Here is a 14,360-nt window from a genome sequence, read left to right as displayed (position 1 = left end):
AATGTATTATCTACAGCTTTTGTTATATTACGGTTCAATTATGGCAGAAGGTAACAATCGTTAACAGTATTAGTTGCCCTTAAAAAAGTAGGATACTAAAATATATCATTGGAAGATATTTTGGCTGCTCTTACTTGGAATGGGGTACTTAAACTTATTCCTTGTCGTCGGTGCTGAGAATGCTGCAGACGGCCTCCTTTCCGTCTCCCTCGAGGCTGAGCCACTACACTCCAGGTGTGGATCCCCGCTGCCCAGACTCCGGCGAGGATTGGTCGCCCTTGAACCACATGCTGTGGCAATGTTCTGCGTTGCGCCACTCGCCTTTAAAACGGCTAGAAGACTGGGATGAAGCCGTGAAGAGCAACGACCTTCAAGTCCAGCTTCGGGCTGTCCAAAGGGCCTGCGACAGGGCTGAAGATCACGGTCTTCCGCCCCCGGCGCAGGTGCGGCCCGCGACTACGACAACGTAGTCCCTTAGGACCAATTAAAGTTTCTTGTCTGTCTGTCTTTGCTTGAGGGAAGGATGTTGTATATGACCGACTTGGAAAATCTTGACTGCTGCTGGGCGGTTAGCCAGGACTGAAGAAAATTACGTACACTTCTCGTCGCGTTCTTAGTACATAGGCGCCGATAATGCGCCTTCGTCAGCCATATTAGGGATGGTGACCGAGCGTTTTCACGCGTCTCCAATTGCTGTGTCAGTGCAACGTTGCCGGTGGCTGCCACCATAGATCCGAAGTGAAAGGGTGTGCCTGCAGCTCAAAAAGCGATAGCGTTTAGTTTGACGTGCCACAAGTTGAAGGGCAAACCATCGAACGCGACTGCGTGCACGCGGCTCGAACTGGCTGCAACGCTGTTGCTAATGTTTCGGTCTCACATTCAACGTACTGTAGGTGCCTCTTCTGTTAAAGGGGGGCCCCGCTTTTCTAGAGGAATATGTTTTCGTCTTGCGACGTAAAAGGCGTCTTGCGGGGACGCTGCAACTTCGAAGACAGCTGTAAGTGCGACGGTTATTTCCAGTCTACTGATGGTTCTCACCAGCCGGCAGCGCCGTACCAAGCATTCTGGTGTGCATACTGCGGGCATAGCCTGGTTCACCATGCTCTTATGGGTAAGTGCCTTTATCGAATTTGTCTGCCTTTTGTTATATACGGCTTCTAGGCTTATGTGACTCAATCTAGGCAGGCGCTTTGAGTTAAAAACAAAATAGCGGAACGTGTGGTTTCGAATAATAGATATGCATACTCTAAATGTGTTCGTAAGCGTTATAACGTTAGTTTTCTGCTCTGTCAGAGAGGCTACGAATTCTGAAAAGAAAAAAAGCCGTTCATTTAGTCGCTAACGCGTAACCGCCCTAACGTATTTCAAAGCCCATGGTATGCCACTGCTGTCACATGACGAGGGCCGTTAGCTTTAACGACGCAGTCCATAGCTAGCGACTGAGGCCAATGACAACATTGAATATGTGGTTGGTACGAAGCAGACCCAAATGAGGTGACTTGCATGTCGGTTACATGGAAGACTGGATAAGAATAGCGATGTAGGCGAGTAGGTATACGGTCATGGCGGGGTTTTAGCAGGGCGACGTACGAAAGTGCAAAAAGTATCAAGGTTCAACAAAAGGACAAACACGAACGCTGCTACCTTTTCTTTCTGGGCTTTAGTGCGTCGCACTGCTAAAATCGCGCCATGTGAGAGTGGGAACGCAAAATAAATCCGAGGACAACTAAGCACTTCTTATGAGTTGTGAATGCGAAAGCAATAATGTTCAATTGAACGCCGCTGAGTCATCCTTCGGGTTTCGCGCTGCGAGTAGTGTTTTCGAGTTTTGCTGCGGGGTATTTTAGGGACTTTTGCGATTAAATTCGAGTAGGTTATTTTTGTGGGTACGTGCAGGCAGCACATACCATAGCGGTGTGTGCTGCAGGACCCAGCAAGCAGCAGCAGCTTACGGTGCCAACGCCGCATGCCACCAACGACCTGCGACGACGAGTGACCGATGAAGAGGCGTGGGCCACCAAGGATGTTTCGCCCACTTTCTCCACCGAGGTGCGCTCGTCACGTAGCATCGCTGTCAATTGGAATTTGCGCGCGGTTTTGCTGCTACAGAATCTAGGTGTTTTCGCTCATTGGGACATTTGATGCCTTCGCACAAGAAAAAACCTTTTCTTAGACTTATTCATACCTCCTATTCTGTCCTATTTCGTTCTCTGGTTTTCCCACTTCTGGATAACTTATGTGTTGATGCGCCTATTGCAACGTATTCTTATGCAATCCCAAGCCAGCAGCCCGTGCCAACATGCAGCACGCAAACAGAAGAATCGTTGCAAGAGTTCCGGGCCGCAAATATTGGTAATCATTTGATGTAGTTGCACATATTTACTCGAATTTAGCGTGACAACAATTGCGCGGCACTCAACCGTGGTGCACCGCGAATATGGACACGATAGTGGCGAATATGTGAGTAAAAAGCGGCGCACATCCTGCCAAAGTATGACAAGAGCTTTCGGCCGCTTTTATTGTTTCTTTTGCTTCCGCGACGACAGTACGCCCTGCAGAAAACGGGAGCAACAGCAAGTAACAACGTGCAATTTCTACTTCAACGGAATCTCGTTGGTGCCGTCGGCAAACAGCTTTTTCAGGCTGTAAGATAATCGGAAGCCCGCGCTATGCTGTTAAACGCTCGCTTTGGACGCAGGTGATTGTAGTACATCACGGGCCGCCATTGGGTGTGTCGCGCTGTTCTTGAGATCGACATTCACGCGCAGTTTTAGCGTATGCCGCCCCACAGTTTCCCGCACAGTATAATCATAACTATTGGAGAGCGAACCCTGTTCCCACCACCATAATTCGGAGAATTCTTGTGGTCCCGCGAAATCTGAATTTTTCTGTTATTCGTATTTAACGCAGGGGATGGCTTCAAGCAACAAAAATTTTCAAGAACAAAAAAAAAGCTTGTTGCAATTGAGTAAATGCGACACCTCTGCCCATATATTTCCCGTGAAGTTAGTCTTAGCCCAGAGAAAGTTACGACACGTGGCCATAGTAAAACTGCTTTCAATGCCGCATTCAAATCAAAAGGCATTAGAATTACTTTTACATGCTACGGTACTTCACGGAGCTTAACATATCAGAAAGTAATAAATCAGTCTGATTTCTTCTTGCTCTGCAGATGGGGAGGAGGATCATCCGGTATGCGATATTTCAAACGTGCGGACGTCGTCTCCAACCGCAAGTGATGCAGCCCGTCTCACGGATGCGCTTGAAGCAGCTCGCCGATCTAAAGGTAGGTTTCGCAAATCTAGCAGCTTCTTAAGATTTCTAGAGTTAGCCGCCCCTTGAACTCAAGCTACGCAAGCCAGTCATACTTACGTAATTATCCGTTGCACCAACCATTTTGTGCTGATAATTGTTTGTAGACACTGCCAAACGGCAGATTGGAGCTCAATTCATTTTATAAGCGTAACATTTGGTGCGTTTTACTTGAAATTTGTATAGCTACATCGATGGACTAATTCGGTACACAAATGCTAGCTCATTTTATCACAGACGCTCAATTACCCATGAAAATTGTATCAAATTACAGTCGATTAATTGACTTCCTTTTTCAAAGTTTTTTTTTGCCCACATTGCCATCAGCAAGAACAGCACAAAATTTTCTGTACAGATCTAGGCGTATTGGCAGAAGTACAATGAAGCCTTAAGGCACCTTGGGCATACCTCCTTGATAATATGATGCCCTGTCCGTTTGTCTTTTCTCATGTTGTGTCTATTTTTATGGTACCTTTCAATACGTACATTGAACAGCTACCTACTAGCCCATCAAGATGTTCTCTCGATACAGGTGCTCTGGCAGACTGAATCGATCTCACTACATGTATTCAGACGTATCTTAAATGAAAGAAATGGCTTCAAACGGCGCAGCAAATATACTTCATCTAAAACATCCTCAATATCATGTTTTATCTAAACATGATACTCTATCTAAAAAGCATGTTTATTTATGTTCAGAACGGAAATAGTGCCAAAGGTAGTACAGTACCTAGCAGTGACGATACCGATTTGGCCAGACCTCAGCTCCTAAAGATCTGTTTGTTTTTTCAACAACGCAGATCCACAGCCGAGTAACACGCCTTCTGCCAGCGAGCAAGTTGTCGGCCAAGCTGAAACTTCGGACGTCGGCGCAGATAGAGTGAGAAATATTTCAGCTGGTTTAGTAGGGCAGCATGTCTGCTCGAAGTGTGGATTTTTTTGTACCACGTTGTTTGTTTGCACAACATACGAGAACTGTACATAATGGCACTGTGACTTCATTTGTGTGCTGCATGTGTGGAAGTAATTATTTCTTTCTGAAACATTATCAGGAGCACCACAGAAGATGTAAGATTGAACATTCGGAAAGTAATAAGCCACGGAAAGCAGTTCATTCATATGGTGAAATAATTGATCGTGATGTCGTCCCTATGTCACTAGAGCAGCAGCCGAACAACTATGGCATCGTATCCAGTATGATGTTTGGCCTGTGCCGGCGACTAGAAGGTCGACATAAGTGTCCGAAAACATGCATTGACGACGTCGTTCAAGAAGTAAGCAATATGTTTGCCGTAGCTGAATTTGCCATAGACACAGCTAATATTAAAGCAGACAGGCTTCGGAAGCGTTGCTACGAGAACGCTGGCATATACGTGCCTCCAACTGAAGTGCAGCTCGAAGGAACAAAAAAAGCACACATTGTAAAACGTGATCTCCTAGCCAATCTATTGAAGCACCCTGAGATTGTCACCCACGTGAGAAACCTTCGTCAAAGCAAGCATAATTCTTTACTCCAAGACTTGTGTGATGGTAGTAAATTTCGTTCTCACCCAATTTTTCAGAAGCAAAATATTATCCTGCTTAGCCTCAACTACGACGACATTGAATTAGCGAATCCTATTGGTATGAAGAGAGGAAGGCGAGGAAAACTTAGTATGTTCTACGTATCGCTTCTAAATCTCCCACCTCATGAACGCTCCAAGCTGAGCAACATATTTTTGCTAGGAGTTGGTTACACTTCCCATTTGAAACAACACACAGCACGTCTGGAATTCTTTCAGAATTTCACAACAGTGCTAAAGGCTTTAAGCACTGAAGGGATGAACTTTCGCACAAACCGGGGCACAGAAAAATTTTTTGGTGCTCTCGTGACCTTGACAGGCGACGCTCTGGCTGTCCATTCATTAGCTGGTTTTAAAGAATCGTTTGGCCATGCAGTGTTTCGTTCCTGCCGCACATGTCTGGTGCAAGCGGCCGACTATGCACGGCCGAGTCGACATGGAGAATGCATTCTCTGGACCGAACGCGAGACAATTGCACAGATGGAGCAGCTAAAAGAAAGTACATGCGCTGCAGCTCGAAGTAAGCTGTCCAAGGAGTTTGGAATAAATGGAGAGTCCATGTTGACCTCCATTCCTTTTTTTCTTTTGACAAAAGACATTTTGTATGATCCAATGCATGTTTTACTAGAGGGAATTGTACCGAAAGAAATAGCACTTTTTTTTAAAACTGCAGTGAAAGAGAAAGCCTGGTTTTCACGCAAAGAATTCAATGATGCCCTAAGCACGTTCAGTTTTCATCGAGCGGTAAGCAGCAGTGACCGGCCGAGGAAGTTTGAGCGGGATCTAACTGTTGTTACTTCTGCGAGTGCATCACTGGTGCTAATCCTGCACCTTCCCTTGATTCTGGCATCTTTTTTGCCCAAAAATTCAATGCACGTGCAGCCTTCTCCGGTTAGCTCAGATTACTCAAATAATACTGTCTCCAGTTTTGACAGCAGAGGCTGTTGGCGACTTAGAGGAACTGATTGCTGACCACCAGGAAATATTCTTAAAATGCTATGGAGAAGAAGCAATGTTCCCCAAACTACACATGCTTCTGCACATTGTCGAACAAATTAAAACCCACGGCCCGGCCCGCCATCACTGGACTATGCGATTCGAAGCCAAGAATGCTCTCCCTAAGTCAAAAAATTTTTTTTAATTTCAAGAACTTGCCGTTATCTGTCAGCGACTCCCTTCAGACAAATACATCACATGCTCTTTGGAATGACGATGGTACTCCAAGGACAGGGAATGCTGCTAATAAATTAAGCTTAGTCTGTAGTGCTCCCTATGTCCTCGATGAGAAACTTTGTGAAGCTGGACTGCCTCATTCTGATCTCGGCAAGGTTGCCCTCTCTGTTGGGTCTGTGAGCGCCCCGAACGTGACGCTCAGAGTGAATGACGTAGTTCTCAGCGGTACACCCCATCGGAACCATTGCTTTTGTAGAATATCCGACATAGTTTCCTTCGAAGCTCATATATTTTTATTGTGCAAGGTACAGAGCAACATAGCGTATGTGAAAGAAGTTAACGCATTTTTGGGGAAGGAGACTTGTCACGAAACTGTCTCTACTCCTGCGAGCTTGGTGCTTCCGTGGCCTGTGTTCGTGTACGAAAGGGATAATGGATATTATTTCATTTCTCAATGTATCTGCACTGCTTCCCACATAGATTCACTACAATAACAGAAGTTCGCCACGCACAGTGTGTATAAATATCTCCAGTCACTGTAAAAGAATTACCGCTATGCAAAACAATACAACCATGCATAAAAATTGATGTTTTGCTGTCAACTTTGGTATGTCGAGTGTCGTACGCTATTTGTTATTTTATTGGGCCACATGATATTTTGTGTGGTTATTGCATGATGTCCATGTGCGGTTATACGATGTTCTACACAGGCAGAAGCTTGGAGAGAGGAACACATTGAGTGTAAGATTTCATCTGCTTCTACCCAACGTAGCATTTTTGCCAGTGTTTAAAGCAATAAAATAATGTTTCGATTTGTTGTTTTTGCATGCTCAAGAAACTGCGATATGTGTAGTTGGACTTCCGAGGCTTAAACATATGTCGCTTTACGCCTTGAGTCGCAGCGGTGCCATATTTCTTGTGCAAAGAAAATTGTTCCTAATGAAGATGAGACATGCTGTCAAATAAAAGTTTTTTTTTTTTCAACCAAGTGAAACAGACTGTGATTCTGATTCCTTGCAGAAAACTCTGGCAAGCCTTCACTGGTCAGTAGACAACAAGCTGCCCGAGTTTTCTGCTTTCGTTCAGCCACTGCTCAACGGAATGGAAATTACGGAAGAACAACACCGCAAACAGTCGAAACAACTTCGCCATGAGCTGATTCATTTTCTCGAGTAACTAATACACTAAGGCATGGCTGTTTGTTTCTTAAGTATTACATGAAAAGGAAGTCTATGAAAGCGGCAAGTAGTGGCTTGCGTTTCTATATGTAATGGTATTATCTATGCTTTTATGGTTAAAACAGTTACATGTAACCTGTTTCGAGCTTGGCAAAATTCTACCACGGAATTAATAAAGCATAAAGTATTACCTTCTCACTTTGTTTCAGTGAAAACAATGCAATTCAGGACAAAAATACTGCCCTACGTCGATGGAAGTACTTTGCGTTAGGAGAGACACTCACAAATATGTATCCCAACATGCTTTGGGAAAAATCGCGGAAGGACGTAAGAGGACGTACAAAAGGACCAAAGGTGCGTTTAACATTGCTGCAGCTGGAAAAGATTTATCTGAGCATTGCCCAAATGTAAATCTTGGCGAACAATATGTTTACTGTAATGCAGGCACGTACCCAGGATTTCTTTTCGGGGGGGGCCCACCACATCCATCATCATCATCATCATCATCATCATCAAGTTTTATGTCCACTGCAGGATGAAGGCCTCTCCCTGCAATGCGATCTCCAATTACTCCTGTCCTGCGCCAACCGATTCCAACTTCCACCCGCGAATTTCCTAATTTCATCGCTCCGTCTAGCCTTTTGTCGTCCTCGATTGCCTTTTCCTTCTCTTGGTAACCATTCTGTAATCCTAATGTTCCAACGGCTTGCTCTCAAGTCTCTTCCCCATATGTCAGCACTGGCAAAATGCACTGATTGCACACGTTACTTTTCAATAATAATGGTAAGCTTCCAGTCAGGAGCTGGCAATGTCTGCCGTATACGATCCAACTTATTTTTATTCTTATGTGAATTTCCTTCTCATGATCAGGGTTGCCTGTGATTAATGACCTAGGTAAACGTGCTCTTTCACAGTTTCTAGTGGCCGACTGGCGATCCTGATCTCTTGTTCCTTTGTTGTTGTTGTTGTTGTAGCCTGGGGCACGTGTGGCTCCTACCCACGATGGGGGATCGGCCAAGAAATGGGTGCATTATTCCAAAATAATATAGAGCACAAATTTCCTAATATATATGCGAATAGCATTGAATAGGGTTGAATTACCGGCTAAAATAAAATCAGGAAGGTGCTGTTGAATGAGGAATAATATAATTTAAAAGTAATAAAAAAATAGAATTTAGCAGAGCATTCGTTTAGATTCTGTAAGGAATGTTTGGACAGCGAATCATGCATTCCTGTGGCTGAATCCCTAAGTGGACGCCCCGAACGAAAGAACTGCAGGTTCTGTCAAGTCCAGGCCAATTCTTCGAAAAGGCATCTCCAACAATCTTTTTCTTTACGCAGCAAAGCGGCGGCAAGATAGAAGAAAGTGCTGTATCGTCTCCTCCTCCTCAAAAAAAGAACAGAGGGGAGAGGGAACCAAACCCGACCTGTGTAAATAGAAATTTATGGAGGGAATGCGGCAGCGTAATTTGGTGAGGCAGACCTCAAGCATCTTTGTGTAACAAGATTCGCTATGCCAGGGAAATGCCAGGTGTTTATACTCTGGAGAAGCTGTCAAATGTGGGTTTCTGGGTTTCTGTGGGTTTCAAATGTGGTTTCTGTCAAATAGGAGTTTCTGTATCCTGTTCATTACTGTTTCTAAGTGAGGTATCATGACTTTTCTTGGTACTGTATACAGGTCAGCTTAGAATTTTTCCGCTACTTTTACTATAGCTTCGAGATTGCTGATGATATTGCCCTTTTTATCTTTTAGTGCATACATCATGGTTTGTCCTATTCCAGGTTTCCTTTTTACTGATTTCGGGCTGCGTTCTTTTTTTACGGCTTCTTCAGTGTTTCTCATGTTATAGTTTCGAATATCAGTTATTTTCGCCTTGTTGATCAGTTTTGACAGTTCCGCGAATTGCGTAACGCTGTGTGGCCGCCAGTCCCATACAATCGCGTAGAGCGCAGGACTCTGCGATTCTAGACGTACTGCGCTCACCGCGAAAGGTTAGAAAAACACCCACATAAGCACAGCAGAGAAGTGGCTACGTGAGGCGGTACGACCGATAACTGTAGAAGCGTCATTCAAAACAAATAATTATTCTCCACTTCCGGCGCGGCGTTTTCTCTACTTCCTTTTTAAACAAAAAGATGTTGATCCATAAATATTCTCATAAACAACGGTTACCTTTTCTTTTTATTCGCTTTTGCTTGCAGTTTGGTTGTTGCCTTGGCTCTCTCCCTTAGTAGATCGCCTAATTTCTCAACTCCTTGCGATTTTTGTTTCCAGCTGCCAACTTTGCACGAAAAGTGATATACAGTTAGTGAAAAACAGACGAGGTAACGGGCGACAGTCATCTTGCTTATGAATTTAAGGGTTATTGCAGGGTTTCATGATGAACGCTCTTTCACATTATTTTATTTCCCACCTTATCTAACCCATATCACGTGTATATGGTTCCGGGCATCTGCCAGCGTCGCGGCGAGCCGAAACTCAAGGAAATAATGAAGCAAAGGGAAAAGTTAAACGCAATTGGCGTTTTCTCCGGCCGCAACTCGTTCCATGAGAGTACAGACCAGCTGAGTAACAGCCGCATTCCTCTCCTGGTCCCAGGATCAGCCTAGACAAAGAAGGTTGAACTAACAAAAGCAACAGCTATGCGCGTGATGGTTGAATAGATGGTGACAACTGCACGCATCTCGAATTAATCGCACGGGTGCGGAATCTATGAGAAACCTGTCCTTCACATTACAAGAGGTGCCGATAACTACCGCCGTCTAAAAGGAGTGAAAAAGGCAGCATAATGCTGACCAATGAACAGCTGTCAAGTCTCAAGATTGATCTGGTGGCGCTTTAGGAATGTGTGAGGAGTGGTGGCGTGGGTGGGGAGGGGGGGGGGGGGGGGGTATGCCACTTGATTTCGGGGGGGGCCCGGGCCCCCCCGGGCCCCCCCCCTGGGTACGTGCCTGCTGTAATGCACTTATCAATGCGAAACTATTCAAATCCTAGGCTGTATTTCTGTCGCGGCTTGCGGAGGCAAGACGACACAGGGCACAACGACGAGAAACAAGTAAAGCTACCAAGAAGGCTCCACTCCAGGCCGCAGCTCTGTCCTTAGAGCCCCAGTTAATCGACTTCGAATCTGCGTCGATAGAACGGGAAGTATGTATACTCAACAGGCTATTCTAAATTCGTGTGGGAGAGACGCTTTAAATGCAAGTTCTTCTAAATCTTAACCAAAGAAAAGTAATCGCTATTTTGATGAGTGTAATACAGATTGTGAGTAAACGCCGTAGACAGATAGCATTTCCAACCCAATAAGAGCGCAAGACTTAATCATTGAAACGGATGGTTTGTTGTAATGCTTAATGAATACTGTAAGGGCTCTTTGCGAATAGCGAACTAAGGACAGAAACCAATAATACGAATTTAAATCTGGACCTGGATTTCGGTTGAGAATTCTGAAATAGCCGTGCCGTTCGAAATAGAAGAGTCGGTTACCAGTTATTTTTTATTCTAGGCAGTTGGGAAGGCTTCAGGTCCAACAGGACCTTTTAACAAAGAATGGTGGTGCTGTTGCACAGCACTATCAAGATGCGCAAGGCCAACCCACCCGCTCGGCTGCCAAGCTTTTTTTTTTAACGAAGAAATTGTTAGTATTGCACCTTTCATGACGAAATTAGGCATGTAATGATGAACAGAAATACCGCTTCCTCTTTTCTGTTTGGCATCGAAGCAGAGATAAGGTTTAACCAGAAGATAGTCGAAATCGTGAACCAACTGAACAAAGTTAAAGAGCTCGTTACAAAACTCTACAGTCGTGATATGGACTTCGCCAGCATTGATGAGGAGCTGAGAGGGAGACACGCGAAACACTCACTGATTGCTTCAGTAAGTACGCTGATGTTCTAAACTCTAGTTACATTTTGTTCCATTAGTTTATTTTCGATCTCTCGTGCAGTTGGTGGCTGCACGCTGAAATGCTATATTTTGGTGATGCAAAATCATGTATTTGTGTGACACTCCTCTCGTGATGCAAGCCACTTAGAAAGTATACGAAAGGTCTTTCCACATGGACTCTAGAAGTTGTCAGAACTTTAACGTGCATTACTCTTATAACGTACAATTGTCTCTATTATTACTCATAGAACAAAGATAAAATTTCACCTTTTGAAAATTTTTTCGTAATTTTAGGGTCGCATTCCAGACGAGAACGGGCCCGGACCAAGGATTCTGTAGACTGAGTCTTCAAAGAGCATCTGTTGTACAGAGGGCGAAGTTGTCATCTTGCGCAAAGCAAGCAAGCTTGAAGAAGCACTGACGCTCTGCCTCGCTGTATATTATAATAAGGACCTCACATATCCAAGCGCTTTCGCCCAAACTTTAGGCCTCGTGCAAAGTGCGCTGAGCAATGTTGAAGTGTTCCCGTGGTGCTGGATGAGCAGCAAGCTTATAAACATTGTAACAAAGATGAAGTTACATTACACCTGCTGACAAAAATGACGCGCGAAGTTTGTACACTTCGACACTGAATAAAGAATCATGCGTCTCTTCAGAAATCTAGAAGCGCATTGGCGCATGTTCTTGAGTGCTTTATTCGCAGATGTTGCTGAACTTCGGAGGCCTGACTGCTCCACCTGTTTGCTCAAGCTTTACGCGCAGCACACCGCTTGAGATGTAAGCTGGTAGAAACCAGGCAAAGAATTAGGCAGTACATTCTGATGTCTGAATTGGTCTAAAAAGCCGAAAATTGTTTCGACTGAAATAAGTGTTCCCCTTAATAAGTATTGCTTGTGAATGCAAGAAAGCGTTGCAAAATGTTTCTTCTTAAACAGCGAGAGGTTTTTGGTTTTTAACGCCCCGTGTTTGGTCCGAATATGAGGAACGCCATAACCGAGGGCTCCGGATAAATTTCATAGAATTGAGGTTTTTTGAACGTGCAATGACATCATACAATACACGGGCCTCTGGCATTTTGCTTCTATTGAAATGTCGCCGCAGCCGGGAGCGAACGCGCGTCTTCGAGATTACCAGTTGAGCATTATAATTACTGAACTGCCATGGCGGGTTCAGTGTACGCTTTGTTCAAAAAGTGCACTGAAATAAAACATGCTCATTTTATAGGTTGTAAAATACTGTGCACTGGCATATTGAGAGCACTTACCGAACCTGTAGTACACTATTGCAACGTAACCCACAAAATATTTTAGGACCCTTTTACTCAGTGCCAATCGCTAGGGTGGCATATAGTGTAGTGGTATAGACGTCTGTTTGACACGCAGTGTACCCGGGTTCGATTCCTGACTGGTGAGTATGTGGTCTGTTCTCTTTCTAAATTGATATGTGCTTGTAGGTGTATATCAATATACATTTACTGTTTAGGAAGAGGCGCACAGATAACTGTAAGGGCTTTTTTTTTTAGCTACAGTATAGGCTACTAAATTTACGGCCACATAATAGCGAACCATGCCTGTTGTGAGCCGATTAGACGACAGGCGAGCGATGCTTCGAGACGCACAAGAATGAGCCGCTTGTTTTGTGAACCTCACGAACAGGTGGCCGCTTACGTCATAGACCAATTGCATTGTGAGCCACTTGCAGGGTGGGCTGCTTATTTCAGTCACGTATAGCGTGATCGGTATATTTGGCCCTTCGCATGCATGGCGGGCCGCCGACTTCGTGAGCCGCCTAATCTGCGTGTTTATAAGCGGCTAAATTTTGAACTCGATTTCCGGTATATTTTTGTACCATGTAAACTATCTGACGTTTGCTCAGTGGGCTGGTTAAAACGGCCGGTTAAAAGGGCCGGGTACAAGCGGCAATATATTGATCCCGAGTTCCGGTATATAAGCTGTGTTTTATGCACGACTTGACTAAGGGTGTAGATGGAGTGAGGAAATTAGGAAATTTGCTGGTGCTATTTGGAGTCGGTTAGCGCAAGACAGGGGTAATTGGAGATCGCAGGGAGAGGCCTTCGTCCTGCAGTGGACATGAATAGGCTGATGATGATGATGACGATGATCATGGCAGAAACGTAAACATACAAGTCATTCGCGCTAAGTGATAACTGTAAACTAGAGGTGGGCCAATAACAGATTTCCGAATACGTATTGAATACCAGTCGCACCAACCGTGCTTGCTAAATGGCGTTGGGCTGCTAAGCACGAGGTCGCGCGATCGAATCCTGGCCACGCCTGCCGCATTTCCATGGAGGCGAAATGCGAAAACGCCCGTGTGCTTAGGTTTAGGTGCGCGTTAAAGAACCCCAGTTGGTCCAGATCACGGAGCAAGAAACATTTAAGAGTGGAAACTCCGCTGTTCGCGGCGACCAGAGAAGGTCACAAGCCCGCAGAGCCGTTATCGTGCTGGCAGCGCCTGGCGGCCTGGAAAGAAATTACCGCCGTTGAGAGTGCGCCGGAGCCGCGTGCCCGGGCGCTGCATTTTTTTCCCTGCGGCTTCTACGACGCGCCGCATGGCGCCGCCACTGTATACGGCCCCATCGGCGCATACAATTGTGACTTTATCTAGTCGCCCGCGCTCGCTCGCGCTGACGGGAGTTTCACCTCCTAAATGTCTTACTCCGTGGTCCAGATCTCCGGAGTTCCCCACTATACGGCTTGCCTCATAATCACATTGCGGCTCTGGCACGTAAAACCCCGTAATTAAATATTTCATTCAAATATCAGTTGTATGGACTAAGTATCGTATAAGTAAGTATAGTAAGTATCGGACAGTCAGACGTACACGTGTATGTTTGTAGCAGGAATATATATTTCGATAAATTTAGGTACAGCGCTTCTACTGACTGGTGAAAAAAGAGAGGCTACTATCACGGAAAATACGGATCAGCTTTAAACAAAAGGTGACCAAATTCTAATAAAAGAACTGCAGGAATAGCCTCTCGCCATCTTTAGCAATGGGTTCAAACAAGTATTCAATGTGTGCTGTATGACTAGCTTTTCAAGAACGCTAAATGAATGGCTGGTAAAAAAAGATGACAAGTTGTAGAGAAAACAAGCAAAAAAAGATGCTTAAGGACCTCCTCGGCTCGATGGGCCCCTCGAGTCCGCACAGTCGCCACCGTTCTTGTTGAACCGGTCGATGCCCCGACGACTGCTGCGGCGAATGTCTTTCTGTCATCTGGATACT

At 45.0% G+C, this 14,360-nt stretch overlaps 1 protein-coding gene across 5 annotated transcripts; it reads left to right on the top strand.

The window, feature by feature from the left end:
• The first annotated feature begins 769 nt into the window (after positions 1–769).
• Positions 770–11,734, top strand: LOC135915750 (uncharacterized). 5 transcript variants are annotated; one of them, XM_070529467.1, is made up of 5 exons: positions 770–1,111; positions 3,173–3,286; positions 4,113–4,192; positions 7,435–7,579; positions 11,406–11,734. In XM_070529467.1, the coding sequence occupies exons 1-5, from the start codon at positions 1,028–1,030 to the stop codon at positions 11,448–11,450; spliced, it is 468 nt and encodes a 155-aa protein (XP_070385568.1). In that variant the 5' UTR covers positions 770–1,027; the 3' UTR covers positions 11,451–11,734. The 5 variants fall into 5 exon arrangements, with proteins under 5 accessions (XP_070385568.1, XP_070385569.1, XP_070385572.1 ...); XM_070529468.1 differs by lacking the exons at positions 7,435–7,579; positions 11,406–11,734 and adding exons at positions 5,251–5,394; positions 7,068–7,408; XM_070529471.1 differs by lacking the exon at positions 7,435–7,579 and having other exon boundaries at positions 771–1,111.
• The last annotated feature ends 2,626 nt before the right edge of the window (positions 11,735–14,360 follow it).

This window comes from Dermacentor albipictus, unplaced genomic scaffold (assembly GCF_038994185.2).
Source record: "Dermacentor albipictus isolate Rhodes 1998 colony unplaced genomic scaffold, USDA_Dalb.pri_finalv2 scaffold_22, whole genome shotgun sequence".
NCBI lineage: Eukaryota > Metazoa > Arthropoda > Arachnida > Ixodida > Ixodidae > Dermacentor > Dermacentor albipictus.
Note: the sequence above shows the minus strand (reverse complement) of the source record. Positions and strands in the feature narration are given on the sequence as shown.

Bases quoted from the DNA above. Each gene is read 5' to 3' on its own strand.
- LOC135915750 (XM_070529467.1), top strand. From the start codon at position 1,028: ATGGTTCTCACCAGCCGGCAGCGCCGTACCAAGCATTCTGGTGTGCAT. The intron at 4,193-7,434 runs GTGAGAAATATT...ACTTTGTTTCAG, and splicing joins CGGACGTCGGCGCAGATAGA to TGAAAACAATGCAATTCAGG. The intron at 7,580-11,405 runs GTGCGTTTAACA...TCGTAATTTTAG, and splicing joins GACGTACAAAAGGACCAAAG to GGTCGCATTCCAGACGAGAA.